Source organism: Suillus paluster (assembly GCF_016628075.1).
Source record: "Suillus paluster strain FC165 chromosome Unknown EDB91scaffold_113, whole genome shotgun sequence".
Taxonomy (NCBI): domain Eukaryota; kingdom Fungi; phylum Basidiomycota; class Agaricomycetes; order Boletales; family Suillaceae; genus Suillus; species Suillus paluster.
In genome coordinates this window covers 23,980-49,426 of record NW_024537673.1, presented here as the reverse complement: position 1 = coordinate 49,426, position 25,447 = coordinate 23,980, and the positions used below count along the sequence as shown (strand labels likewise).

The window sequence follows — 25,447 nt, the reverse complement described above, 5'->3', positions numbered from 1 at the left end:
GTCACGAAGTCCTTGGATCCTTTGCTGATGTTCCTGCTCTTATTCATGTCAATGGTGCGAGTTCTGATTCCACTGTGTCTTTGCCTTTCTTGCACAGTTGCAATGTGCCGTGTTCTGTTGTCAATCATAATGGGATGGCTGTGGAGTCGAGTTCTGGACCAGTGCGCGTTCCTACTGTCGACGGTTGGTACAATTCTCGGCAGACCTTTCGGTCCGTTTATTTGAATGGGTGTGATGTCGAGCTTGGTTGTGATTGGCTTGCGTTTGTGAATGCGAGGTTCGATGGCTCTCACTTTCTTCGACCTTCGGAGACAGATCTAGCGCAGCTTTCTGTCGGTCATACTTGGAATATTCAGCCTGGAGGTACGCATGTTTTTCCGAATCATATTGATATGACTGAATGATTTTTTTAAGGCGGTCTGTCCTCTTCTTCGTCCGTTATCCAAGCGGAAACATGTTTAGCTACCCAAGCGGGTTCATCATCTGCTACCCAAGTGGGCGTATCTTCATCAAATGATAATGATCATGTTGTGGATAACTTTTTTGATGGGTACGAAAGATTGTGAAGACCGGCTTTGAGTGCATTGGCAACTGCCCACGGACTTTCGGTACCTGCAAATTCGTCTATTGAAGAACTTTGAGATATCATTTCTTGTCATGTTGGTACTGGTCTTTGTTATTCTTCTTTACAAGCATTCGAAGGGTGTGATGCACTTCATCAACGGTTAGGCAACCATTGTGAAAACGAAGGAGTGTCACGAATTCCTAATATGAACCATTTTTCATTTCTTGGTTTTCCTTCGGCTACTTCCAGTACCTGAACCGGTCATGTGACTCCTCACTCTGTCACACCTTCACCTCTTCACATATCACCCGTGGTTTCTCCGATTGGCTCCCCTACTCCACGGGCTAGAACAATCTCGCTTCCTAAAGAAGAACTGGTCGGATCTTGGGTTTCTATTTAGTAACCGTCTTATTCATTCGCTTATATATCATGATGTCATACTTACTCATCCGCAGTATCGTACGACTCTTTTCTCATTGGCTGATTTCTTTCAGACTCCTACTCAATGTTATGTATAAAAGTAGGGTAGTTAGCGTAAGTGCTCCTTAGACTTAACCTCTTCGTTTCCTACTGTTGTAGTGACTTAGACGTTCACGCTCAATACCATCCTGTTCCTCATCATCTTTGACCGAGTCCTAGTGGTTGTGAACTCGCCTTCATCATTATTGGTGAACATTGGTCATAACAAGGAGAGGTGCTTTCTGGTAGAATCGCTTTTTTGACAGCTGTGTTGAACAATACGAAACGATGCCCTTTGGAACGACTATTGAAAGCAAATGACGTTGAATTTGAGGCTGGATCAAAAACGGGACGACTACGTCGCACATTGAAAAAACATATCCAGTCGCTACGAAAAGCTAAGTTGAAATCCTCCAATAAAAATCGGACACAAGCTCGACAGAAAGATTGCAAAAACTGTCAATGCCAACTTTGTCGTGAATGGCCTCAGATTCCATCGTCAGAATTGAAGCATTGTTTGGTGCAGATGTTCAGGGATGAAACTTCTTCTGAAAAACTAGCCATGTTTACATGTGCGTCATGTGCCGAAAGTGTGTTGTGTTCGGAACGTACATTAATATCTCTGTATGATTTTGACTCATCTCTTTTGCGCAGACCTGATCGAGAAGATGATCAGCATATGTCAGATGATTATTTTGATAGAGACTGTACCCTTCCTGAACTTCCGTTTACAGATTCGAACAGTCCGCTATATGATTTGATGCTCGAACCGTCCGGAATGAAACAATGCGACGATGGTGAATATCAGCTGTCCCTCTGCAGTGTATGCCATAAAAAACTTGTGAAAGGAAAACGACAAGCTCTAAGCCTCGCAAATCGCACTTTTTTAGGAGACGTACCTGACGAATTGAAAGATTTGATGGTGGTCGAGGAAGCTATGATTTCTCGCTGCCGTGCAAAGTGTTGGATTGTTCAGCTCAAGGAAGAGAACCAGAACCTGCAACTTTCCACCAATCAGCGAGGAATCAAAGGTCATATAATCATCTACCCTCAGCGTCCAGAAAGCATTGCCGCCATCTTGCCTCTGACAGTCAATGAGATCATTACTCCAATTTCCGTCATTTTCGTAGGTTCAAGTCCACCTTCTCGAGCATGGCTTCAGGAAAAAGCGAGACCTTTAATAGCGCGAAGAGAAAATGTGCGCACTGCATTAGTTTGGTTGAAAAAACATAACCGATTGTACAAAGACATTACTATTAGTCACGACGTCTTGGATTCGATGGAAGAGGAGATGTTGATGCCCTTTCATGTTGATCATATTCTGCCTAATGATGCGTGGGAATCCTTGACCTCGAGATATGATGAAGATGAAGTAGTCCAATTGGAAGACTTGTTCGATTCGGTGTCGCATTCTGTTGAATCACGGTCTAACTTTGAGAGTGTTGTAGTTACTGATGTCGACGGTCATGCATCTGCAAATGAACTAAGAGCAGTGGCAGTTCATCACATTAAGAATAAAGGTGGAGGATATGTTCAGATCCCTCATGATCCTGAACCTGTCAATGAATTTTTTCAGCCCGAGTTGTTTTCGATGATCTATCCCACCTTGTTTCTGTATGGCTTAGGAGGATTTGAAGATCACTTGCATTCTGAACGTTTGTCAATTAAGAGACACGTCAAACACTTGTTCAACTTAGCTGATCGTTGCTTTCAGGAACATTACTCGTTTCTATTCACGGCGTTCAACATTTTATAGCGACGGAAATTACTGTTACATACTTCTTTGAAGGTCAAGCGAGATACCTTTCCGACTGTGGCTACCAACCTTGCTGTTGTATCACCATGGGCTGTACATTGTGTCACAGAACGCGTGGCTCGAGGGGACATTGTATCTGCAAACAATGACGATGAGAGAACTGTTTTACGACTGATGAAGGAGGTGCAAGTAATAACTTCAAATGTGCCAGGTTCCGTGCATGCGAGAGCGAACATGTGAAATGAAATCCGCGGTTTAATGTGTGACTGAGGGTTGCCCAGTTTTTACATCACGATCAATCCAGCAGACGTATATAATCCTCTCGTCAAATTCCTTGCTGGCACTGAAATAGATATCGATGACCTTCTTCCAGAACAGGTGCCAAATTTCCAGGATCAATCCATACTTATCGCACGAAATCCTGCTGTTGCAGCGAAGTTTTTCAATATCTATATGAAAGCTTTTATTAAATGTCTTCTGCGATTTGAAGGAAAAGGTCTGGACCTACATGAGGGAGTACTGGGCGTTGTTAGTGCATACTATGGATGTGTCGAAGCTCAAGGTCAAGGGAAACTGCATTGTCACATGATGGTATGGTTGGAAGGAGGTCTGAATCCTAACGAAATCAAAGACTGTGTATTGCAAAACGACGAGCATAATTTTAAAGATCGTCTTCTGCGATATCTGGAAGATACCATCTCTACTTGTATCCTGGAATATCCACAGGATGAGTCGTCGGTACCTCCACAAGAAGGAGCCCATCCTTGCTCTACCCGAGGAGTCAATTTTCGCAAGGTGAAAGATGATTCACTGCAGATGATGCGTGAAAAAGACATACATTTCCTCACTAAGAAATGTCAGACTCACCGACATTCAAAGACATGCTGGAAGTACTGGAAGGGCCTGCCGGAACCGAAAGAATGCTGTTTCGATCTGGATGAAAAAAAGGTCCATCCGATCAGCTTTACTGATTCAGAGACGGGCGAGATCACTTTGAAGTGTCTAGATGGACTTGTAAACCACTTCAATGCGACTATACTGGAAGCTGTGAGATGCAACATGGATATAAAATTCATTGGGTCTGGACCAGCTGTGAAAGCCATACTGTATTACATTACTGACTACATAACCAAATCTCAGTTGAAAACTCACGTCGCGTTGGCTGCCATGGAGATGGCGATACACAAATTGGAAGTGTACAACCCAAACAATGATGAATGCATGGTACGAGCCAAGAGATTGCTACAAAAATGCGCTCATTCAATGATATCTCATCAAGAATTGTCAGCTCAACAAGTCTGTTTGTACCTCATGGATTTTGAGGACCATTTCACAAGCCATGAGTACCATAGATTATACTGGACGAACTTCGAATCCTTTGTAGAACAATGCAGTCCGAGCCCTGAATGCAACCGTTCGTCATCAGAGATTGATGGCGTAAAAATTACTGACAACCATGAAAACGATAGAGACGACATACTGGATGCAGCTGACGAGGAATCGGACCTGCAGCAAAAACCTGTTCAAGCAGTCCTGCATGACGAAGAGATATATGTTGAACAACTTCAGAATAATGAAATTAGAATTGACAGTGATAACTTTGGCAATCTCGTACCGAAAGCTGCTCAAGTGATGGATTACCTCCACCAAGACGAGAAATTTAACAATATATGCGTATGGGATTTCATGGCTCAGGTTGACAAGGTGAAAAACTCCAGGAAAAAGAAGAAATTGAAGCTTGATGACGTGAACAATGATGATGAAGATGATGATGATGATATTGACCACTCAGGCCAGTGCGAGAATGAACTTGAGGAATCCATGAGTGATAATGAACCTGACGAAAATATGGATATCGAAAAATTGCCAGGAACACAAACAGATACACATCAACCCCTTCCGATAGAGGAGGTCCTTCAATTCTCATCAAAAGAACGACCTTTCGGAGAACTACAAGCTGGGCACTATGCATTGCGAACTCATTTTTTGCAAGTAAGACGCCAGAAAAATCGACTCGTACCTGTTCCCATGGGACCTTGCATGCCTCGTTGAGATCAAGAGCCCATATATCCTAAGTATTGTCGCTTGATGCTCATTCTCTTCAAGCCTTGGAGATCTGTTTCTGACCTTAAGCAAAGTACTCAGTCATGGACCAAAGTGTTTGATGCGTTCCAGCATACCTGTTCGTCTGCTGTTACTTCTATCTTGAACAATATGCAAATACTGCACGAGTGTAAGGACAGTCGAGATGACCATTTCGCAAACCGGCGACTTCAACATAAACTAGCTGGAATATCTACCGAAATGATCAATCACGGCCATGGTACTCAGGAGGATGACATCTTCATAGACAATACAGACGATGACATACTCACACACTTAGAATCCATGGATTCCTGTCATTCTATACGTCAATCTACAATCAATGACGATTTGATTTGCTGCTTACAGCATATGAATTCATGTCAGTTTTTTGATGCTCTCTCGCACGCTTCATACCTGGATGATTCTGTTCATAATGAAGAAGACAATTGTGAGACTTCAGAAGTAAACATTCAAGACATCTCACAAGAAAACGATTGGCGCGACTGCTATGAAAAGAGACAAACGAAATGGAAGAGAAACCAGGTCGTCGAAGATCTTATTAAGTCAACTTCACCTGCCAATAAAAACACGCCGTTAACGACCATCGAGACATTTGAAACAAGACCATTTGAGACGAACAACATGCTTGTTCCTAACATTCAAAGTCATACTCATGCGATAGATCCATATTGCGACATAAATAGTACACGTGTTGCCGAAGACTGGACCTTGAATGATGAGCAATCCCAAGCATTTAAAATTATAGCTGAACATAGTCGTTTGAACAAACCAGAGCCATTAAGGATGTTCATCGGAGGACCTGCAGGAACAGGGAAATCAAGAGTCATCAACGCCCTAAAAGACTTTTTTGTCAGACGGAATCAAGCACGACGATTCAGACTCGCCTCATACATGGGAGTAGCCGCTCGAAATATCTCAGGTATGACTTTACATGCTTCTCTCTTGTTAAATCAAAGGCGTTCGTCAACTGCAAACACCCAGACAAAACGAGACCTCACTGCAATGTGGGAAGGGATCGACTACTTATTCATAGACGAAGTATCCATGATAAGCTGCGATTTTTTAACTAAGATTCATAATGCACTAGTAGATGCAAAAGGGAACACTGCACCTTTTGGAGGGATCAACATCATATTCGCCGGAGATTTTGCCCAGCTTTCACCTGTAAGTGGCAAGCAATTATATGCCCACCTCGACACTCGACGCTGTGGAACTACACAAGGTCAGAAAAACATATTCAGAAGGCTGCTCTGGCTATCCATAAAGACCGTCGTCCTGTTGAAAATGGTAATGCATCAGTCGGGTACTGAGAATGAACGATTCGTCGAGTTCCTTTCGCGCCTCTGTCAAGGAAAATGTATGCAGGACAATTACCGACTTTTACAGTCTAGAGTGATCACTAATAGCACTAGACAAGAAAGTGACTGCACCTGGAAAGATGCTCCTATTATTGTATGCGATAATGAAAGTAAAGATGAGCTGAATATCAGAACAACGATGGCATTTGCAAAAAGGACCGGACACACACTTCATTGGTACCATTGCACAGACAAACATCAAGGAAAGATATTGCGTGACAAAACTCTCGTGAATAAACTGCAGCATCTGAATTCCGGAAAAACAAACATGCGCCTTGGTAAAATTCCGCTGGTAATTGGCATGCCAATCCTCATCTCTCAGAACTTTGATGTTGAAGGCGGAATTGTCAATGGCAGTACAGGAAAACTCAGGAAAGTCAGGTACTCACTGAACAATGAAGGACAACGGGTCTTAAGATCCTGCATCATAGAAATTAGTCATTCATCAGATGAAGCGCTCCCGAACTTGTCTCCGCACCAGATCCCAATAATCGAAGACTCCATAGAGCTCAGATTCACCCACCCCAATTCTAGGAAAACGTGTCGAATCAGTCAGACACAAGTACCAGTACTTCCAGGGTTTGTGATCACGGCACATAAGTCACAAGGACAGACACTTGAGAAAATAATCATTGATCTTGGCTCTAAATGGTGTCAAGGTGCCGAAAAGCCATATGTAATGGTATCGCGTGCGACGTCTCTGCAAAGTTTATTCATTCTTCGTCCATTCAATTACAGCGTTATCTGCTCTCACCCATTTCAGGACGTCCGACAAGAAATGCTTCAACTAGACGTGTTAAACCTAAAGACCATCATAGACACACCATATGCAAATGAAGAACAACAGAAACAAGCACGGAACCAATTACCTGTTATGACCAACGTCCCTTAACCTAACTAGTAGGTGTCTGGAGATTGTATCACACCACAGGACTCGTCTGAAGAAGGATAAAGCAAGGATAGATTTGAGAGGGAACGTCTAGGCCTACGATGACGTAAGAACGAAGAGGTTAAGTCTAAGGAGTACTACTGACTACGACCTAAACTATATACTACTCTCTAGGCGGAGATATCTGAGTATGAAAGGTTGTGATATATCTATATACGGTCATAACATTGCACCCAGGGTATAGGGTGTCTTATCAACCAATCAACTACAAGAAAGGGGAAAGGGTTCATAGGGGTCAAGGGTATCGGTGATTAAGCAGGGTTCTCAGGGACTGCTTCTATTCAGGGTGAACGGAGATTTAAGAAGGGTGAGAGAGTTCTGTGACAAGAAGTCTCGAGCGGTGATTAAGGATCTCGATAAGAGATGGGATCTGGAGATGTATCGGGTACGATCGGATCTAAGGGTTCTCCAGGGTCTTCGGTAATTAGCATGCTTCTCTATGAGCGGTACTTCTGTGATAGGGGTTCAGGGTTTAGCTGTGACTGTGCAACAGGTTCTAATGTAAGGGGTTCGGTGAATGACAGAGGTAACTCTTAACATGTCATGTGTGGGAAGTGAAGGTCTGCAATGTGAAGGGGTGATGACTCTTCAAGAGATAGCTCATAAAGGACTCTCGGTTATGGTTCGATCATAGAGGCGTGTAGATGCTTATGATGTAACCCGTTGCCTAATCGTAGGACTTCTAAGGATGTGATGAGTTCGGATGTCTAGGGTTACGGATGTAGATGGATGACGTCGATATAGTATAGATGTGATGTAAAGATAGTGATCGTTAATCGGTTATCCATCTTATCTTATCAGGGATCTATCTAATCTAATCTTATCGGATAAGGTGACTTAGGGTTTGATAATCGAAATTTAGATGCAGTTGGTAACATTCATGACATTACCGTCCTTGTCCATGCCTATCACAGAAGATGAACCATGTAATCAAGAACATGGAGCCAACACATTAAACAACTTACAACAAGCGATTGTGTTAATCCAAAACACAGCAGGCACCCAACCCGGGACAACACAACCACCTTCTTGTTGAAAAAAAAGAAAGCGCCCAAGTCTTGAAGACAACGGGAACAACACAAACACGCAGGCATCCACCTGTTCTTCAACAGGTGAAAATCCCATGCCTCAACCAGTGCGGCTTCCTTCACGACGTACCAAACATCGCAGGATGTTCTGACTGCTATGGTAGTAGTGGGTTTTGTCGGTGACATGGGCAAAAAAACAAAATCGACTGAATTTTTTGGTGTAAAATGCATTTCACTACAAAATGGTAATTTGTTCACATGGTCATATGACATTCTTTCTAATCGACATGTGAGGTCTGTGCGTATTATGTCGATCTTCTTTAGTTGTCGCCTACTATGTCTCTTGTCTGTCACGAAGTCCTTGGATCCTTTGCTGATGTTCCTGCTCTTATTCATGTCAATGGTGCGAGTTCTGATTCCACTGTGTCTTTGCCTTTCTTGCACAGTTGCAATGTGCCGTGTTCTGTTGTCAATCATAATGGGATGGCTGTGGAGTCGAGTTCTGGACCAGTGCGCGTTCCTACTGTCAACGGTTGGTACAATTCTCGGCAGACCTTTCGGTCCGTTTATTTGAATGGGTGTGACGTCGAGCTTGGTTGTGATTGGCTTGCGTTTGTGAATGCGAGGTTCGATGGCTCTCACTTTCTTCGACCTTCGGAGACAGATCTAGTGCAGCTTTCTGTCGGTCATACTTGGAATATTCAGCCTGGAGGTACACATGTTTTTCTGACGAGATCGAATTTTGTCAGCGGCAACATGACGCATTCTACTGTGCGTCATACCCTTGTAATCCCTACCTCTTTTTATTTAAGGATAATGTTCGACGTAATACAGATCATCAACTCTTTCACTCGAACCACCACCATGTCTTTGGCTGATGTTGAAGTCAAATGCTTCTCGCAACGCATTGCCAACGGTGTATACGACCGTGTCGCTAATGCCATCACTAGCCTTGGAAAAGACGGCTTGGGCGAAGCCGACTTCGGCATCGATTGGACGACCACTGTCCAAGACAACTACAGCGGAACCAATTGGTCGTATGTCAACACTAAGGACGGTCGTCCATTCAGGACCAACATTGTTGGCCAAATTGCCACTTCGACATGCGGCACAAAGCATTCCGCGAAAGGCACGCACTTCACAAAAAAGGTAAGTCTGTCTGCTACAGATTCATAGATATGAATGCGATCTGACGTTTAAAACAAGAACATACCACTAAGTGATTCAGACACAGTCAAATGGAAATGGGCGCTTTCCAAACCAACACTATGCTCCCTGAACCTGATGGACATTTGGGAGAATCAGCTGACATCGATTGAGGATTGGATCGCCGAAGAAAGCAAGAGAGCGGCAACGGTCAGTAACAAGCAGAACACTGTACAATAACTAACAGACTCAACAGGGTTCGAAAATAAACACTTGCATCACCAAGAGTACCAATGATCTCCAATATGCGGACCTTATCATGCTAACGTCGCAACACATCTACGAGGTGAGAAAGAAACCAGAAAATTCCACTTGAACCGTCACTTACCACCTCTCACAGAAACCAGAAGGCGTCAACCTCAACCAGGATACTACACCTCGACGAACGAAACGAAAGAACGCGGAGGACAGTATGGTAGGACAGCAGAACACGGCAGTATCGACAAACTCCACAGCGAGTTCAAGCACGAGCACAAACGTTCCGACACCTACTCCGGATAAAGGTATTCATGATCCTTATACTCCTTCACAAAAGTCACTCACTTTGACAAAGTCAGTCCAGGAACACTATATGACCCGAGGATCCTCCCTGACTACCGCGGGTCATATTTTCAGCTGCGACAGAACAAACTGAAACAGCTTAACATCTATGACTCGACAGAGGACGGTCTCAAGCTCATTCCTATGCATGAGACTTACTCAAAATTAAGACCCGGAACGCTCGTTCTCGCCGTCTGCGACGCTCACGTATACAACATGGTGCAGAACGGCCAACCGACCAGCGTATGTACCAAACAACGTCGATCGAAACGGTTACTAACAAACCCTTTCAGACTTTCCAGCTCGGCGTGCAAGCCATGAAGGTCCTGGATTCTTCTGACGAACCTGTCGAAGAACGTTTCATCCCAATCCTTTCCACGACCTCCGTTGACATGTCGAAAGACGACTCTGCCGTCGCCGGATTCTCTACATTCGACATCACCGTCAGCCCCGCCAAAAAGAAATCGAAAGGAGGGAAAGGAAAAGAGAAAGAGAAAATGGACTGACCACAACTCACCTGACAGAATTCATTTGTATTGCCTTCATCTTTCGACTCGATTTTATTTGGGGCATTCACCAAAGTTCACTTGTATTTATAGTACTCACTTTTATCTCGCGGCTCATTCTGCCTGTACGATACTTGTTGTTTTTCGCTTTTCGCCGTTCTCGCAATTCCGTTCTGCCTGTACGTTTCGCTTTTCGCCGTTCTCGCGATTAGTCTGCACTGACCTGTTTGAGACTTGTATCTGTATTGCTAGTAGCACTTCCAATCAAATTAACGTTCTGACGGCTCGAAATTTAAAAGCGTCCGTAGCGGGCTCTGCTGCGTGCGGCCTTGCGCGTTATAAATTTGGGGTCAACAAGAGAAGTGCGCCTATTGCGATGATTCTTTCCCTGAAAAGGATAGTAGCATCATCCAAAGTCAGCTGAACGCTATCCCGTGGTCCACATCCATTTTTGTCGCAACATGTGTCTAGTGCCTTTCGATTCATAATCAAGATTCGATGCCCTTCCTCGACGCCCATTCCCGGGCTTTCTCAACTTGACTTTGTTAGCATATATAACCAAGCTTTTCACAGGCTTATGGTTCGCAAATTATCGTTCGGACGTGTCTTCTCGAAATCGAGGGACATCGATCGACCTCCCACACCCCCTCCAAAATCACCACCACTTTCTCCGATTAGCCTTGCCTTGCCTCTCCCCACAGGCAGCAAGTTCAAGGAAGAAGCTGTATCCGCCATCTTTACAGCCACCGCCCCTACAGAGAGTCTTACAGGCTCAATCAGGTCGTATTCAACCTCAAAACTTCAGAAACGGCCTCGCAGGGCCATCCCACCCATATCTCCTACATCCCCCATGTCTCCAGAGTTCTCTCCGATATCATCCAATGCCAGTACTGTGGCTTCATTTGAGTTTCTGTCCCCGCTCTCCACGGTATGTTCATCTCATTTCCAATGCTGAATCATACCGAGTACCAGACCTGTTCCCAGTCTCAACAACTTCCTCCTGGCGTGATTGCATTCCGCCCTGCCCCGCATCCCGCCGAGTCTTTCACGGAAGACTACCGTCTCCAGATCCCTCTTCACCAAAACCCCTACCTCACCATTCTCGAAAAGACCTCCCCTGAGCAATTCACGCGTTGTCTCCACCTCCTTCGCACATCCCTTCCAACCGAGCTCGATGCGGTGCGGGACATCATGCCAAAGCCCAACGGTTTCGTACATACCGTGCTCGAGGCGTACAACAATCATCGAGGGCTCATTCTCCGCCCAGACGATGTCTGGACTGCGATCCTCACCCAATTCAGCTTCTTCGTGAGCGCAAACGCCGAGCAACTCCGTTCACAGTTCGTAGCGCATGAGGGAAAGGAGGACCTTATCATCATTGGCGATGGAAATCGTCACACGGCAGATTTTGCACTCATGGCGCGCCAGATGTCGGAGCTAATGCACACGCGCGTAGTGGATCCGATGCTGAGGGACTGGATTATGCCTCAATTTTCAACGACGACAGACGTAGATCGGGCGGTGTATGCGATGTCTTTGATGGCGACGATGAAAGAGTATTTCCGCTACAAGTTTGTACTGTGTTGTGGGATACCACTTGTGACGCTCCTCGGGGAGAAACATGACTGGGAGGCCATCCTTGAGCGACTAGAGCGGCTGAAACTATACGGCATTGAATCAATAGCGTGGTATCACCTCCTCCACCCTATCATCTCGCAATTCGTAGCAGCATTCAACGCGCCCTCAAGCCCAGAAAACCTTGACTTCTGGTCCAAAGTCGCGCACTACGAAGGAGGCGGAAGTGGGCCAACCTACCTCTCAGGCTGGATCACCGCATTCTGCGTATTCAACGAGCAAGGCGTATGGCAGGGTCCCCCGCTAAATGCTGAACGCATGCGGGAAGACGCGCCAAAGAAGCTGCTTCGCCCCGCAGATCCAAGGACATTGAGTGCAGCTCAGTTCGCCGCGGTTTATACCGTGCACGGGACGTGGCGCCCATTCTTGGTGCTCGATGGGATGCCGTACCCAACGATCGATGATGCGTGCGTACCATGTGGGTGCGCGCATCTCGATGTGAAGCTGGATGATAATGGGGAGTTGTTCGATACGGTGATCGTTGCGGGCCTGGTTGGTGCACAGATCTGCTCGAATGATAAGTCGGAGCTCTTTAGGAATGGGATGCGGGATAGTGTAAGGCCTGTGGTGGGATATTGGTATTTCATCACCGGGGCGGGGTGATTACTACTGTGCGTTGTTGTGTTGCTCGTACTTGTTCTGCGTTTCTCAACTTCGCGATATCTATCTTACGTGGAAGACATTTTGCTTACTTGCTGTGATGTAGCGGATTACTGCCTGCCATGTTGAAAGTTTCAGGCTGTTCAACTCTTCCCAGAATACCGTACAACATCGTCTTTGAATTTGGTGAAGATCTATATACTTATACCTGGCGAAGAAAGGATCTAAACAAGATCCTAAGCCAGGCTGATATGGATGAAGTTCTAGTAATAGACAGTTCTATGTCCACGCGATCATCCTCGATAAGCAAGTGCTTTCAACCGATTGCCTCGTGTTCCGTAGGTTTGTCATCTTCCCTAGTCTTACCTCAATCATCTGCCTGCAGGCCGTCTGTCTTCGCCTCCGTGTTATCTCGTTGTATCTGGCTATCTACAATCTGCGAGGCTGTGGCAGGCTCGGTCACAAGGACTAGATCGATCTTGCAAGATCCCCCTGATGACATTCTCGTTGCAATATTCGATGTACTGAACGAAGCGACCCTCATAGCATGCGACAATGTAGGTCTCATTTTCACCACTGATCACATTTATTGACAAGTTTTCCTCTTTAGGTATCAGACCGCTTTCACCGTATCATTCAGTCCGTTCCTCAGCTTGCATACCGCTTTGCTCTGAAAGCGGCTGGTATGAAAGAGAATGCTGTTCTCAATGAAACTACCGCATCTCAGCGTCTTGCCATGTTTCAAAATAACATTTGCGCCTGGCTGGAGCCGGTGGTGGTCAGTATGTCACCTTTACGCTCTAATAAAGCTGCCTGGCAGTGAGAAAACGAAAACGACGGACTCTTCGGTTATATTCTCTGGGAGAGGCTTCCAGGCGGCCAACATTTATTCACAAAAGTTCTCTCTCCTCGAAAGTGGCGGCGGAAACCCTCTTGGATAATTAGCAATGCTCAGGACCATCTCGCCGTGGACGTTGCCCTAGACTTATTAATCCCTGTCCCCGGTCAAGAAGGATGGGACATAATGTAAGTCTTCAGAATGAACTCACGACGCAGATGATCAATTTGAGAAACTAGTTGGGGCAATTCATCCTCAAGTGCGCGATCTCGGATGCGATTGCAGTGTTTATAGAATGGGCATGTCCATCCCGAGGCTGGTGTGGCGCTAATGTTTGACCATAAACACTTAAAATTTACGGGGCCGCTTCCATTGCATGGTTCTAGTATCCCGTCCAAACGAGACTTGTGCCACTGCCACTCCTCCCAGAAGGCGCCAAGTATGCGTGGGACACAGTGTCAATGATCAACGAGCACATGCTGTTTGGACGTGGCATACCCTTCGAAATCTCGCTCTATGCGGATGAAGGTTCATTCTTCAATTCTGATCTGAGATGAAGAAGAGGTTCGCAGTAATGTCGATTTGAAGGGAAAGCATGTCGAATTTTCAGTCTAGGTATGCTCTATATCAGCGCAACACCTAAATTCTGTGACAGGGTCACGGTTGATCATTGTACAGTACTAAGAGTGTATCGTCAGTCACTATACATCTGCTCTCGTATTGAGCTTAGAGCCTACGATAGACAAGGCTCTCATTCTGCTCATACAAACAAATCTGTCCGCCCCAACGTCTCAGATAAAACGCCCACCACCTTAGCTTCAAACTCAAACACGTCTCCACCACGGTATGCCACAAGGTCCTGAGGCATCTCCCTCTGCACGCCAAGCGCCTTCTCGAGATTTGTCGTGGCAAGTGCAAGAGCTGTCGTGCGATCGATCACTCCATTGGATGTGAGGAGGAACTGGGATTGGTGTTAGGGGAAATATGACATGAAAAGCAGTCCAAAAAACGCACCCAACCGACTTCGAAACGTGTGTTGCGGGCATTGTATTCGTCAACAACACCGATAGCTACGTTGACGCCAGCTTTCAAAAGTGCAGTGACCAGGCTTTCCTGCGTGATCGGCGGACCAGCGAGTCTACAAGGTGTCCAGGTGAGCATCATTTAATCCCAAATGAGACAAAGGGGGAAGATGGACAGAGAGAAAGAAGGTGAAGAGGACAAGGGGCGCTCACATTCTCCGCTGCTCCCAGGTCCACGGGAATGGCTTACTCTGCGTGACAATCACGCTCACACCTGCCTTCGCAATCTCGTGAGCAAGGATATGCGCCTCGGTGGCTCCTGCAAAGGTCAAACGAAGCACCCTCCCCGAATGACCTTCATACTCATCCTTAAGTCGGAGGAGCGTCGCCATGATGTCTGCGTTCTCAACGTTCACCACGAGCGTTGTTTTACCCTTGATTCTAGATATCAATGTTCATTCAATGTGGGAGAGGCAAATATGCCAACCTTTCTAACGCTCTTCAGCACGTGATCCCCGCCCTCTCCAAACAACATGTTCCTAAGTGCTGCCACCTGCGTGCTCACACCGACCCTTGAAGACATGCTGACAGCAATATGCAATGCGACCTCATCAACGACACTCGCATTTTCCACTCGAGCATGCGCAGCTCCAGGCGAGAATGCGGTAGATATGCCCTGCAGGAACGTTCCAGAGGGCGCTGTGATAGCGGTCGTGACGCCGCCGCGATAGGCTAGTCTGCAATCCAAAAGATTGGTTCAGGATAAATGCACCGATAGATAGGGTATTAAACATGAAACGGACACCTACAACAAATTCTGGCCACCAAACATGAGCCCGTCCTGTGCTCTCACTACTTTGCCACCCAATACGGCAGGCACATCCCCATCGAGAGGGTTATGAACAGCTCCGTCGTTCGTACTCGGCTCGAGCCTTATCTCCACGAGCCCCAACGGCGCACCGAAGCTTGTCAGTCCAGGGGTAATCGTGCCGCCTTCAAGGTCGACGATATCGACATCTCCGTTTCCAAAATCCGAGCATTGACCAATGCACACCACTCGTCCATCTTCCACGCCGACTGATCCCGCCTGCTCGGAAACACACGCCACTCCACTCGAGCCGTCACCTCTCATATAAAGCCCTGAAACATTTACGAACAGTGCCCTCTTTACGCTGTGCGGCTCGAGTGGGGGAAGACCCTCGTGTGCAACTGTTGCTACTTTCTCAGCGTCGAAATTCGGCATGCGCGGTGGCGTGGTGGATCCCTTGTTGATATAGCGGTTGGGTAGGGAGAGCTGGGGGATACCATCAATGTAAACATGAGTGGGCGTCGAAGCAAGGGATAGCGGGTGGGAGGACCAAATCACGATATCTAGATCTGATCAGACTCTTCTTATAAATCTATTAATCGCCAGCATGGCATACCAGCATCATATCCTGCAATCCAAGTTCCAACCGAGACTTAATTTAAATAGCAGTCTCACGTACCTTGTTTCAACATCCCAATCCGATGGCCCATCCCCATGGCCGTGGCAGGAGTATACGTGACAGAGAGGAGGGCGAGTGCAGGGTCAAGGCCATAGTAGTGTGCTTGGGCGGCTTCGTGCAGGAGGTAACGGGAGTTAACAACGGGGTGGTCAGACTGGAAGCACGAGGTTAGTTGGAAGCAAGATCAAAATGATGCAAATTGGTTAGTGGGAGACATGCGTTGGGAAGGCTGGCAGATCATCATCAAATATGTAGACATTCGAAATTTCCGTGGCTCCAATGCGAGCACATGCGATATAAAAAGATGTGTTGTCGCAGCATGAAGTAAAGAAGCGAAGAAGGTAACACTTACCTTCATTACAACATCAATCCCATGCTCCGCTAACACACGGGGAGCAAACTCCGATCCTCGATACGCTTCGCGTTTCTTGCTTCATCCAAGACCAACAGCATAAGCCCACAATACAGAAGATACACAATGTATACTTACCGGAAGTTGGATGCGAAGAGCGCAATGGCAGGTGTGCCTCCCTGGTTACGGAGTATCTAGAAGGAAGTTGCGAAGGGACAACTAGGAAGAGAAGACTCACCCATGTCTTCTTCAACAACTCTGGAACGAGGTACGTCTCCCCAGCATGGTGGAACGACGCCACCGGGAACTCAAACTCGTTTGTAAGCTGTCCAAGCACATACATGAAGCAATTACACGCAAGTAAATTCAAAAGAACGTACGCGGACGATCCCATCAAGATCAACTGCCTCGTAGCAGTGTACGGCGAGCTTGACGCGTCCGCGGAGAACATCGACGAGAGATTCCCATTGAAGGTCTTCAGGGAATGTCTTCCCCGCGAGGTCATCCCAGTGATTAGACTCTGCTTTGGCGCAGAACGAGTCTTGAGCATCACGAATCTTTCGGGCGCTATCGTAGGCGGCGCGGAAGTTCCATCCGGAGTCAAGGCGTGTTATTCCATAGACACTGGAAGGGTTTTCACCTCATGGGTGAGTAAGCACTGAGCGAGGAATATGAGAATATGTTTTTCAGAACATACCACATGCATGCCTGTTAGGTATTGTTGATGAATAAAAGACAAGTAAGAGGAGTTCGAGAGAGTGAAACGACATACTTCATGTGTCGCCAGCGTGGTGTGAGAGAGTGGTCGAAGTGGGAGCCGTTGAGGGTATAGGGAGGCTCAAGGAGCATCGAAGAAGGTGAACGCTCAGCTGTAGGGCGGAGTTTCATTATGAATGCCTGGCCGCCTGGTAGAGAAGGTTAGGATCAGAAACAAGACGAAGAATGAGACAGTGCTAACCAATATTATTTGCGCTCCCAGGGAGAATCTGCGCAGTGGTGACGCCTCCAGCCATAGCGAGTTCATACGACGCATCGTGGGTGTTTAGCCCATCGATACTGCGCAGCCAGGGCAAGATGGGAGCCTTGAAAGAGTTCGTGTCGGCTGCACCTGTAGGCCATGGAACCCTATGGCTAAGCGGAGTGGTAACAAAACTCACCATTTAGCTCAGGCGCACTGCCGACGCCGATATGAGAGTGTAGGTCCACAATACCAGGGGTCACCCATGCTCCATGAGCATCGACAACCTCCAAGTTCATATTCTCCGACTCGAGCTGCTGAATGAGGGAAAGAGGGACATCACCGATGGCTTTGACGAGACCGCGGTGCATGAGAAGGTCGCCAGTGATAACCTCGTGCCCATCATTAGCGGCTGTCCAGATGGTTGCGTTACGCACGAGAACAGGTGCCGTGTTCTCTGAATCTGCGTAGCGGTCACTTTGGGTGCGAACATGGAAATGGGGTGGAGGCCCAGGTTGGGCATGTGTGTATGCGCATTTGGTGAGGATCTGGGAGCGACGGGCAAGCTCGTGTGCGCTGCATTGAGATAACGCAGAAGAGATTAAGGTTGAGGAATGGAAAAGGATGAGGAGGACGAGGGTACTGAGAAACAGGACCGGGCGAGCCCAGTGCCAACTCATAAGGGGATGTGTAGCCAACGGTGATCTACCCATCATGAAAGACGGTGGACAAGCCTGATTTGAGTCACTTGACCTTGCTACATATTGTTCTACTGCTTATGTAGGTGACGTCGTGGGGACATGTCGGCAGCACTTCGGTTCTGAACCTATACATAGATTCGAAGGAACCTAACTTGATGATAGCGTTGTCCAGCTCGTACCGAACGTGGGCCGCGAGCTGCCATGAGTGCTTTCTTCTGAGGTACAGTTTTTTGCCATTCAAGCGTTATCCTGTGTGATCAAGCTCTTTATCACATGCAACTGCGCAGCTGAAAGCGGTTTGAAACTGCAGTAAAAATGAGATGCATTGTTGGAAAGTTGAGTCTATTTTCGACCGTACCTTGCGAGTCTCTGTCACGAGCAGTGAAATCGCTTTAAACACGTTCCTGTTTAGTTTTGTCCAAAATAAAACGGGGGGCGGATAAGGAACAATTTCCAATCAGCATGGAGAATGGATGGTTGGGGAAGGTCATACATTAGGCAGAGCTGCTTCGAAACACTGTACCCAGTCATTTGTTCGGTCACATGTTCAGGAGTCTCTGCAAGTACCAAAGCCATGTCACTAGGGATAAATATTCAAACCCGGGCTCAGGATTGAGGCGCGACTTGCGTATAAAATGGTCAATCGCTTTACAAATTTCAAAGGTCATCACTAGTGATGAACTGTTCATCAAGGATGAGACATACAAGTGCAACAACCAGGGCCCGAGATTGTCGATGACGAAGCGGAAAGCCAGTAATCACGTTAGCGCTCATGAAGGGATCGAGATACTTAGTGATATTGACCACTTCTGGCACTTCTGATGACAGTGAAGCTGTGCTGTGAAATGACATTCATTAGTCAAGGGGAACGGTAAGTATGAGAATACGTACCCCATGCAGGTGGAATGGAACTTTCCCCTGCTGTCGATCCGATCCAAGAAGACCAGTGGAGAATTATCTGCGTTTCAGGAAACCTTGAACCTTGTTCTGTGGCAGGGTACATACCTGAATATTGGATGTCGGGTTTCAGTCAATCTTGCAGAGGCGATAGCGATGTGTCCATACTAACATGAACACCAAGACCAAGCCGAGACCGTCAACTTCAAGTAATGCGGTCACGTGCATCGCGTTGGGCCAGGTGAAAATGACACGGTCATGATGCGCCTGCCGCGGCCGTGACATGGCAATGCTTATGCCTTTAAACTTGCATTGAATTTGATTCTGAACTGCGTATACATTCCCTTCAAACATCATTAACATTTACAGTACTAGTGCTTGTCGTGACCAAACTCCACGGTCGTATAGCATGGCCCGGGGAAGTATCAATTGCAAGTTGTAGTACGCCCTGTACTGTCTCTAATGGTGGTCTAATGTTAGCTTTCAGATGATGTATTCGGGCTATGTCAGTCTGCCAAGCCTTGTCCCCCACCTTGTCAAGCCACATGCACCCTCAGTAGTATCGGTATGTCGAGCCCCCGCACCCATGCTGCGTCAAGCTTTACCTATGCCCGCGTCAAGGCCATCAACAAAAGAGCCCGAAGCATGCAAGGCCTTGTGAAGCTTACATGAGCGTGCGTGGTGTGATTTAGCTTTTAAGACATGTGCAATTTGTACACAAGGTCTTACATTGCAACATATATATGAATATATGCTTCGGGCAGCATATATTTACATATACGGTTCAGGCTCTTTTGTTGATGAGCCACATGGTAGTACCATGCCATGCCCTACCCATGCTGCATCAAGCCTTGAGCATGCCAAGCCTCACTCATGCCACGTCAATACTGCGTCATGTTGCCTAGTGCCGCGTCACGATTGCATCAAGCTTGACACGTGCTATGTCACTGAGCTTCATGCAGCAATGTCCAGCACCATGCAGGTGCAAGAAATACTTTCTGTCTATCATACTTGTCGAGTACTAACGTTTACAGAGTTCGTGAGGAGTGCAATATTTCACGAGGAAAGTAATTATTCGAGTTTAATTTCTTCTACCCAAGTCTAATTGGTCGAACTAATCTGCATCGCTTCCGCTATCCTTCTAGAGCATCTTTGCTTAGCGCCAGTCTGTCTTAGTCCCTCTTCTCACTCGTCGTCATCGTCTCGTCGGGTACGTTGGGAATATTGTCAATAATACCCTTTTCTCATTTGGTCTCGGTCTTGTTAGTGCATCAACGTATTTTTGAGTACCCACCCGCCCTTTCCTTCTTCCCTTCTTGGCATTCGGCATAATGTAGGATAGCGGGACTGCAAGCTGTGTTAATATTTGGGAGACTCAGACCGGACTCACTGGAGTGGCAGCTTTGATGCGGCATTTTTAGCCGCGTCACGACCACGGCGGGACCAGCCACACCCCATCGCGTCTGATTGACTATGTATTACGCGATGGCGATTCAGCAAGGTCTTACACCAGCCTCGCTCACGATACAGTAGATTCAACATCTTCGTCCTATAGCGCACTTATTTTCACGTTCTACAGCTTCCTCACGTATGTCCCACTCCAATCCTTGCATATCATCGCTAACAACATTACAGTCAATCATGCTACTCCCTCCGTATCCGACCGCCTCCCGATATCATCAAACACCCCGCTGGTAGGTCTTCCAGCTCCCCTCCGCCCGCAACTTAAATCTTACGCCGCTCGACATGAATCACGATGACCTCCCTCTCGGATCTGTCCCTTTACACCACTTCCCTGACAGCATGGGCAATACAATGTATGAAGACGATGATACATATGATGAGATGTGGCTGCCCCACTCTTCGCTCGCTGTGCTGCGATTCAGAAGATAAGGTGCCAAGAAACGGGTCCCGTCAGCCGCGTCGGAAGTGATGGCTTGCAGGCAGTGCACGAGGCTTGGGAGGTAGGGACATTTGTGTGTACTCCGAGAGGTGAGGGGCGTGGCAGGTGAAGCCAGTCTTTTGTGCGTTCAATCACCTTGGCTAATGCTTCGTTGGTTTGCAGATGTCACAGAGGCACACGTACCTTGCCGATTTTCATCACACTCGGATGGAGCTGGGGACTAGGACTCAGGATGTCCTGTTTCATACAGTTGAACACTTTTATGAACTTTGGATAGTCCTTATACGCGCGCGAGTCTCACGCGTCACAATTGCACAACATTTTGACGGGTCTAGGTATGTCTATCTGACGACAGCTCCGTTGATGAACCCTAGCGCTTACCTTCTACTCCGTCATAATATAGATCGACTATCTTCCCTCTAGTTGGCTCGCTTGGAGATTACACATGGCACCATTTGTGTAGACGGCTGCTTTCGCCTGACGCTCATCTCCTCACCCTCGACTGATCTATCTGATATTCACTCCCCTTGGAACGGATGCACGAAGCGCATCCATTTCCTCCTATCGATACCATGTTCATCACCCCCGTCATCATCTCGATCTTCCGTGGATGAAGCATTTGTATTTGGATGCACGGAACGAATCCACGTTCAAACCATCTCGACCGTACCATTCGTCAAGATCCATTGACATTCTGATGCCACTTGGGAGTGCAACCACAATTACCGATGAATTTCCATGCACTCATCAGCGCCGAGAACGCATCAGCCCTAACCGATGCTATTAACTTCTCGTTCTCCAACCGCAAAAAGGCCTCCTCTACGACCTCCACCGAGGCCTGGATGGCCACCCTTGTCAAGCGAGACGTGTTTAAATTCTAACTTGTATGACAGACAGTCTCGAGCGCATAGTTATGATTGGATTGCGGGTAGCAAGTATATAATGTTTCGTGACAACAGAGTCGTGAATCAAATCCTCGTGCAAGCCCAATGACCTTTGTGTAAGACCAAGGCACTCGCTACAGTACAACAAAGGGGAGGCACATATTAGTGAAGCAGTCGTAGATTGAGAAATAGTCAAATTCTGCGTAGGATGTGCGTAATCTGCATTGCGCTGTACTTCTATGAGTGTATCCATGCAAGGCACGACATAAGGAAGATCATATTGTCACGAAGAAAGTGCAGCCCTCGGTTCCCGGCACTTGTGCCATGATGTGCCGTGTGCGACACAACTTAGGTCCAGCTGCAAGGCATTGTTGGGTATCACCAGCGCGTTTCCCCGGGCGTATGTCACCGGGTGGAAAATGAGTGGGATGCAGACGAGAAGTCGTCCTTCGGGACCTACAACCCATCCCTGCTCATTTGGGCCGGAAGGTGCTGGAGTTTCAGAATCTTCGAGAAAGGAGGAGGCGGAATGAAGGGCATGAGTCGGGTTGGACGAGAAACAAATTACGGGTGCTTCCAAGGGTTGGTGCTGAGTAAAAAATTCCAGATCCCACACCCGGATGGTCTTGTCCTCTGAACCAGACACGACATGTTTGCCGTCCGGCGAGATTGCAACTGACCGAATACATCCAGTGTGCCCTTGGATAGGGACACCCACTGCCTCCCCAGTCTCTATATCCCACACCCGGATGGTCATGTCGTCTGAGCCAGACACGATGCGGTCTCCATCTGACGAGATTGCAATAGAGCGAATCTCATCAGTGTGGCCTTGGAGAGCGGCGCCTAATGCCTCGCCAGTCCGAATATCCCACATCCGGATGGTCTTGTCGGCTGAGCCAGACACAATGCAAAGCCCATCCGGCGAGATTGCGACAGAGTAGACGGAGTGAGTGTGGCCTCGGAGAGGGGTGCTCAATGCCTTGGTGGCCTTGCCCGACCCCATTTCCCACACCTGAATGATCCCATCCCCGGAACCAGACACGATGCGAGTTCCGTCTGGTGAGATTGTAACGGACAAAACCCAGCCAGAGTGCCCTTCGAGAGGGGCACCCAATACCTCTCCAGTCTGCACCTCCCACACCTGGATTGTGCCGTCATCTGAACCAGAAATGATGTGTCTACCATCTTGTGAGATTGCAATAGACCGAACCCAATCCCTGTGCCCTTGGAGTGGGGGACCCAATGCCTCACCAGTCCCGATATCCCACATCCGGATGCTCTTGTCCCTTGAGCCAGACACGATGCGACTTCCGTCCGGCGAGATTGCAACCGACTGAACAGAGTGAGTGTGCCCTTGGAAAGGGGCACCCAATGCCTCGCCTGTCTCCATATCCCACACCCGGGCTGTCTTGTCGGACGAGCCAGACAAAATGCGATGTCCATCCGGCGAGATCGCAAGAGAGTCAATGGTGCCAGTATGACCTTGAAGAGCGGCGCCTAATGCTTCACTAGTACTTGTGTCGGCATCCCACACCCGAACTGTCTTGTCATGTGAACCTGACACTATGTGATTGCCGTCCTGCGAGATTGCGACAGAACAAACAGAGTCAGTGTGCCCTTGGAGAGGGGACCCTAATGCCTCCCCAGTCTCCGCATTCCATACTCGGATTGTCTGGTCAGATGAACCAGACAGGATGCGATTTCCATCCGACGAGATTGCAACAGAGGAAACTCGTCCGGTATGTCCCTCGAGAGGGGCACCCAATGCCTTGCCTGTCTCCACATCCCACACCCGGATGGTTTTGTCGTGAGAGCCAGATATGATATGAGTTCCATCAGGCGAGATCGCGACAGATCTAACTGAGGCGGTATGGCCGTGGAGAGGGGCACCCAATACTTCGCCGGTTTCCATATCCCACACCCGGATGGTCTTGTCGTATGAACCAGACACGATGCGCTTCCCGTCTGGTGAGATTGAGACAGACGAGACATAACCAGTGTGCCCTTCGAGAACTAATACTTTGCTGGTCTCTGCATCCCACACCCGGATTGTCTCATCCAGTGAACCAGATACAAGGCGAGTTCCATCCGGCGAAATTGCGACAGACAAAACGAGGCTAGTGTGTCCTCGGAGAGGGGCACCCAATGCCTTGCCACTTGCCACATCCCACACCCGGACTGTGCTATCCCATGAACCTGACACAATGCGCGTTCCATCCCGCGAGAATGCGACAGACGCAACACAATCAGTGTGGCCTTGGAGAGGGGCACCCAATGCCTCGCCAGTCTCCGTATCCCACACCTGGATAGTTCCGTCCTCTGAACCACAGACAATGCATTTTCCGTCTCGCGACATTGCAATCGAGTTGACTAGGGATTGCCCGCGGAGTATCTTTTCCAGCTGAGGCCACTTTGCAACATGGCCAGCAACAATGCGGGGGGTGCAAGGGAACTTTGTGGCGAACTTTTGAAATATTCTCGATTGGGTTGGGGCGAACGGCAGGGCAGACAGGTATAAATGTGGAGTGCTGTGCAGAATGGTGGATGCGAATGTTCGAACGAAGCGCAGAGTGTCCCTGGCAGCGTCACGGATATGAGTATGGTTGGCAAGACCCTACGACCATCCCACTACTTGTAAGAATCTATTGGTCTCGAGAATGAGTTCGAGCCACGCACCGTGAACCAGTCTGCGACAGATGTGAGGCACCCCACCCCCGAACCGCCAAGGCTTTTCATCAGAGATAATGCTTCCAACCACCAAAGGAGGCGCTCTCCGTCGAAGAAAGCTTCAATTTCCTGAGCGAGCGAGGGTTTCAGGGACGCAGCGCCCACGTGTGTCCCCCAGAATCGACACGCATATGATAGCTCAACCGTAATGGAATCTTTGACTTGTTTCTCCAAGTCAGGGACGGCAGAATTGGGTAGGTAAGAACTCTCCAATGAGCAGATGTTGAAATGAAGTCCGCGTTCCATGACCCGAAGCGAGGAAAAGGCAAGGCCGTTCTGAACGGACGATACATCAATGAAGAAGGCGTGGCTCCGTGATTTGTCTGTGAGGAAGTCGTAGAAGGATGCGTGGAGGGGACGAATGGGAGTCTGAGAATCCATAGTCCCGGTCAAAAGCGAGCCCAGTGGGCCGATGACCCGGTCCACCTTGTAATTGCGAGTCCCTTGGGGAAAATGCAGTCGCATAGCGGTTAACGCAGGCACGGGAAGCGGTTCCAACGATGCCAGGATTTGCCCCATCACAGAGTGAAATATCGGCATCCCTTCGTCGTGCTCGTCCTCTGGCATGGATTCTGCTAAGATTAGTCCATACATATCATCCAATAGACGTGTTCCTTTTGCCGATGTTCCAGCAACCACAGCATCGAACCGACCCTTTGGATCCATGCCGACTCTGTTCATACCCTTGATATACTCGCATATAAGACGAGCCCATTCAAACATGCCATCAGATTTCAGAGCGAGTGTCTTGAAGTGCGAATCGTCGAACACGTTGCGTAAATCTTCCAGCTTGTTGGAGATGTACAGCTGGATGTCATGTTCCGTGGATGCAGACGAGACGTCATCTAGTGAGATGTGACGAATATGTGGAGCGGCGCGCAGAGTCTTGTGAATGTCTTCCAGCGGACGGGAAGTGACAAGAATACGGAAATTTGCCGGGAGTTCAGTCAATTGTGAGGTGGAAGCGTTC

At 47.9% G+C, this 25,447-nt stretch overlaps 7 protein-coding genes across 7 annotated transcripts; 6 read left to right on the top strand and 1 right to left on the bottom strand.

Moving 5' to 3' along the window:
* Positions 1-1,961: 1,961 nt before the first annotated feature.
* On the top strand, positions 1,962-2,780 carry EDB91DRAFT_1062031 (uncharacterized protein; the record flags this gene model as incomplete). The annotated part of the gene is made up of 1 exon (XM_041314499.1): positions 1,962-2,780. One exon carries the CDS (start codon positions 1,962-1,964, stop codon positions 2,778-2,780), a length of 819 nt encoding a protein of 272 aa, XP_041171029.1.
* Positions 2,781-4,091: 1,311 nt separating this feature from the next.
* On the top strand, positions 4,092-4,832 carry EDB91DRAFT_1254633 (uncharacterized protein; the record flags this gene model as incomplete). The annotated part of the gene is made up of 1 exon (XM_041323847.1): positions 4,092-4,832. One exon carries the CDS (start codon positions 4,092-4,094, stop codon positions 4,830-4,832), a length of 741 nt encoding a protein of 246 aa, XP_041171028.1.
* EDB91DRAFT_1039040 (uncharacterized protein) lies at positions 4,833-5,033 on the top strand (the record flags this gene model as incomplete). Its single annotated transcript, XM_041312854.1, has 1 exon — positions 4,833-5,033. A coding segment is annotated over one exon (201 nt), but the record flags the coding sequence as incomplete, so codon positions are not given.
* Positions 5,034-5,507: 474 nt separating this feature from the next.
* On the top strand, positions 5,508-5,849 carry EDB91DRAFT_1062023 (uncharacterized protein; the record flags this gene model as incomplete). The annotated part of the gene is made up of 1 exon (XM_041314498.1): positions 5,508-5,849. A coding segment is annotated over one exon (342 nt), but the record flags the coding sequence as incomplete, so codon positions are not given.
* A 3,236-nt stretch (positions 5,850-9,085) lies between these two features.
* Positions 9,086-10,473, top strand: EDB91DRAFT_1254632 (uncharacterized protein; the record flags this gene model as incomplete). The annotated part of the gene is made up of 6 exons (XM_041323846.1): positions 9,086-9,370; positions 9,428-9,577; positions 9,624-9,713; positions 9,768-9,930; positions 9,981-10,210; positions 10,261-10,473. 6 exons carry the CDS (start codon positions 9,086-9,088, stop codon positions 10,471-10,473), a joined length of 1,131 nt encoding a protein of 376 aa, XP_041171025.1.
* Positions 10,474-11,323: 850 nt separating this feature from the next.
* Positions 11,324-13,877, top strand: EDB91DRAFT_1087006 (uncharacterized protein; the record flags this gene model as incomplete). Its single annotated transcript, XM_041316160.1, has 7 exons — positions 11,324-11,401; positions 11,458-12,707; positions 12,976-13,050; positions 13,094-13,265; positions 13,319-13,490; positions 13,533-13,734; positions 13,832-13,877. 7 exons carry the CDS (start codon positions 11,324-11,326, stop codon positions 13,875-13,877), a joined length of 1,995 nt encoding a protein of 664 aa, XP_041171024.1.
* Positions 13,878-14,306: 429 nt separating this feature from the next.
* On the bottom strand, positions 14,307-18,045 carry EDB91DRAFT_1254630 (uncharacterized protein; the record flags this gene model as incomplete). Its single annotated transcript, XM_041323845.1, has 15 exons — positions 14,307-14,507; positions 14,561-14,684; positions 14,782-15,002; positions 15,056-15,305; positions 15,378-15,939; positions 15,993-16,004; positions 16,056-16,209; positions 16,408-16,486; positions 16,546-16,586; positions 16,646-16,732; positions 16,788-17,047; positions 17,105-17,115; positions 17,180-17,312; positions 17,366-17,515; positions 17,565-18,045. The coding sequence occupies 15 exons, from the start codon at positions 18,043-18,045 to the stop codon at positions 14,307-14,309; spliced, it is 2,766 nt and encodes a 921-aa protein (XP_041171023.1).
* Between the last annotated feature and the right edge of the window lie 7,402 nt (positions 18,046-25,447).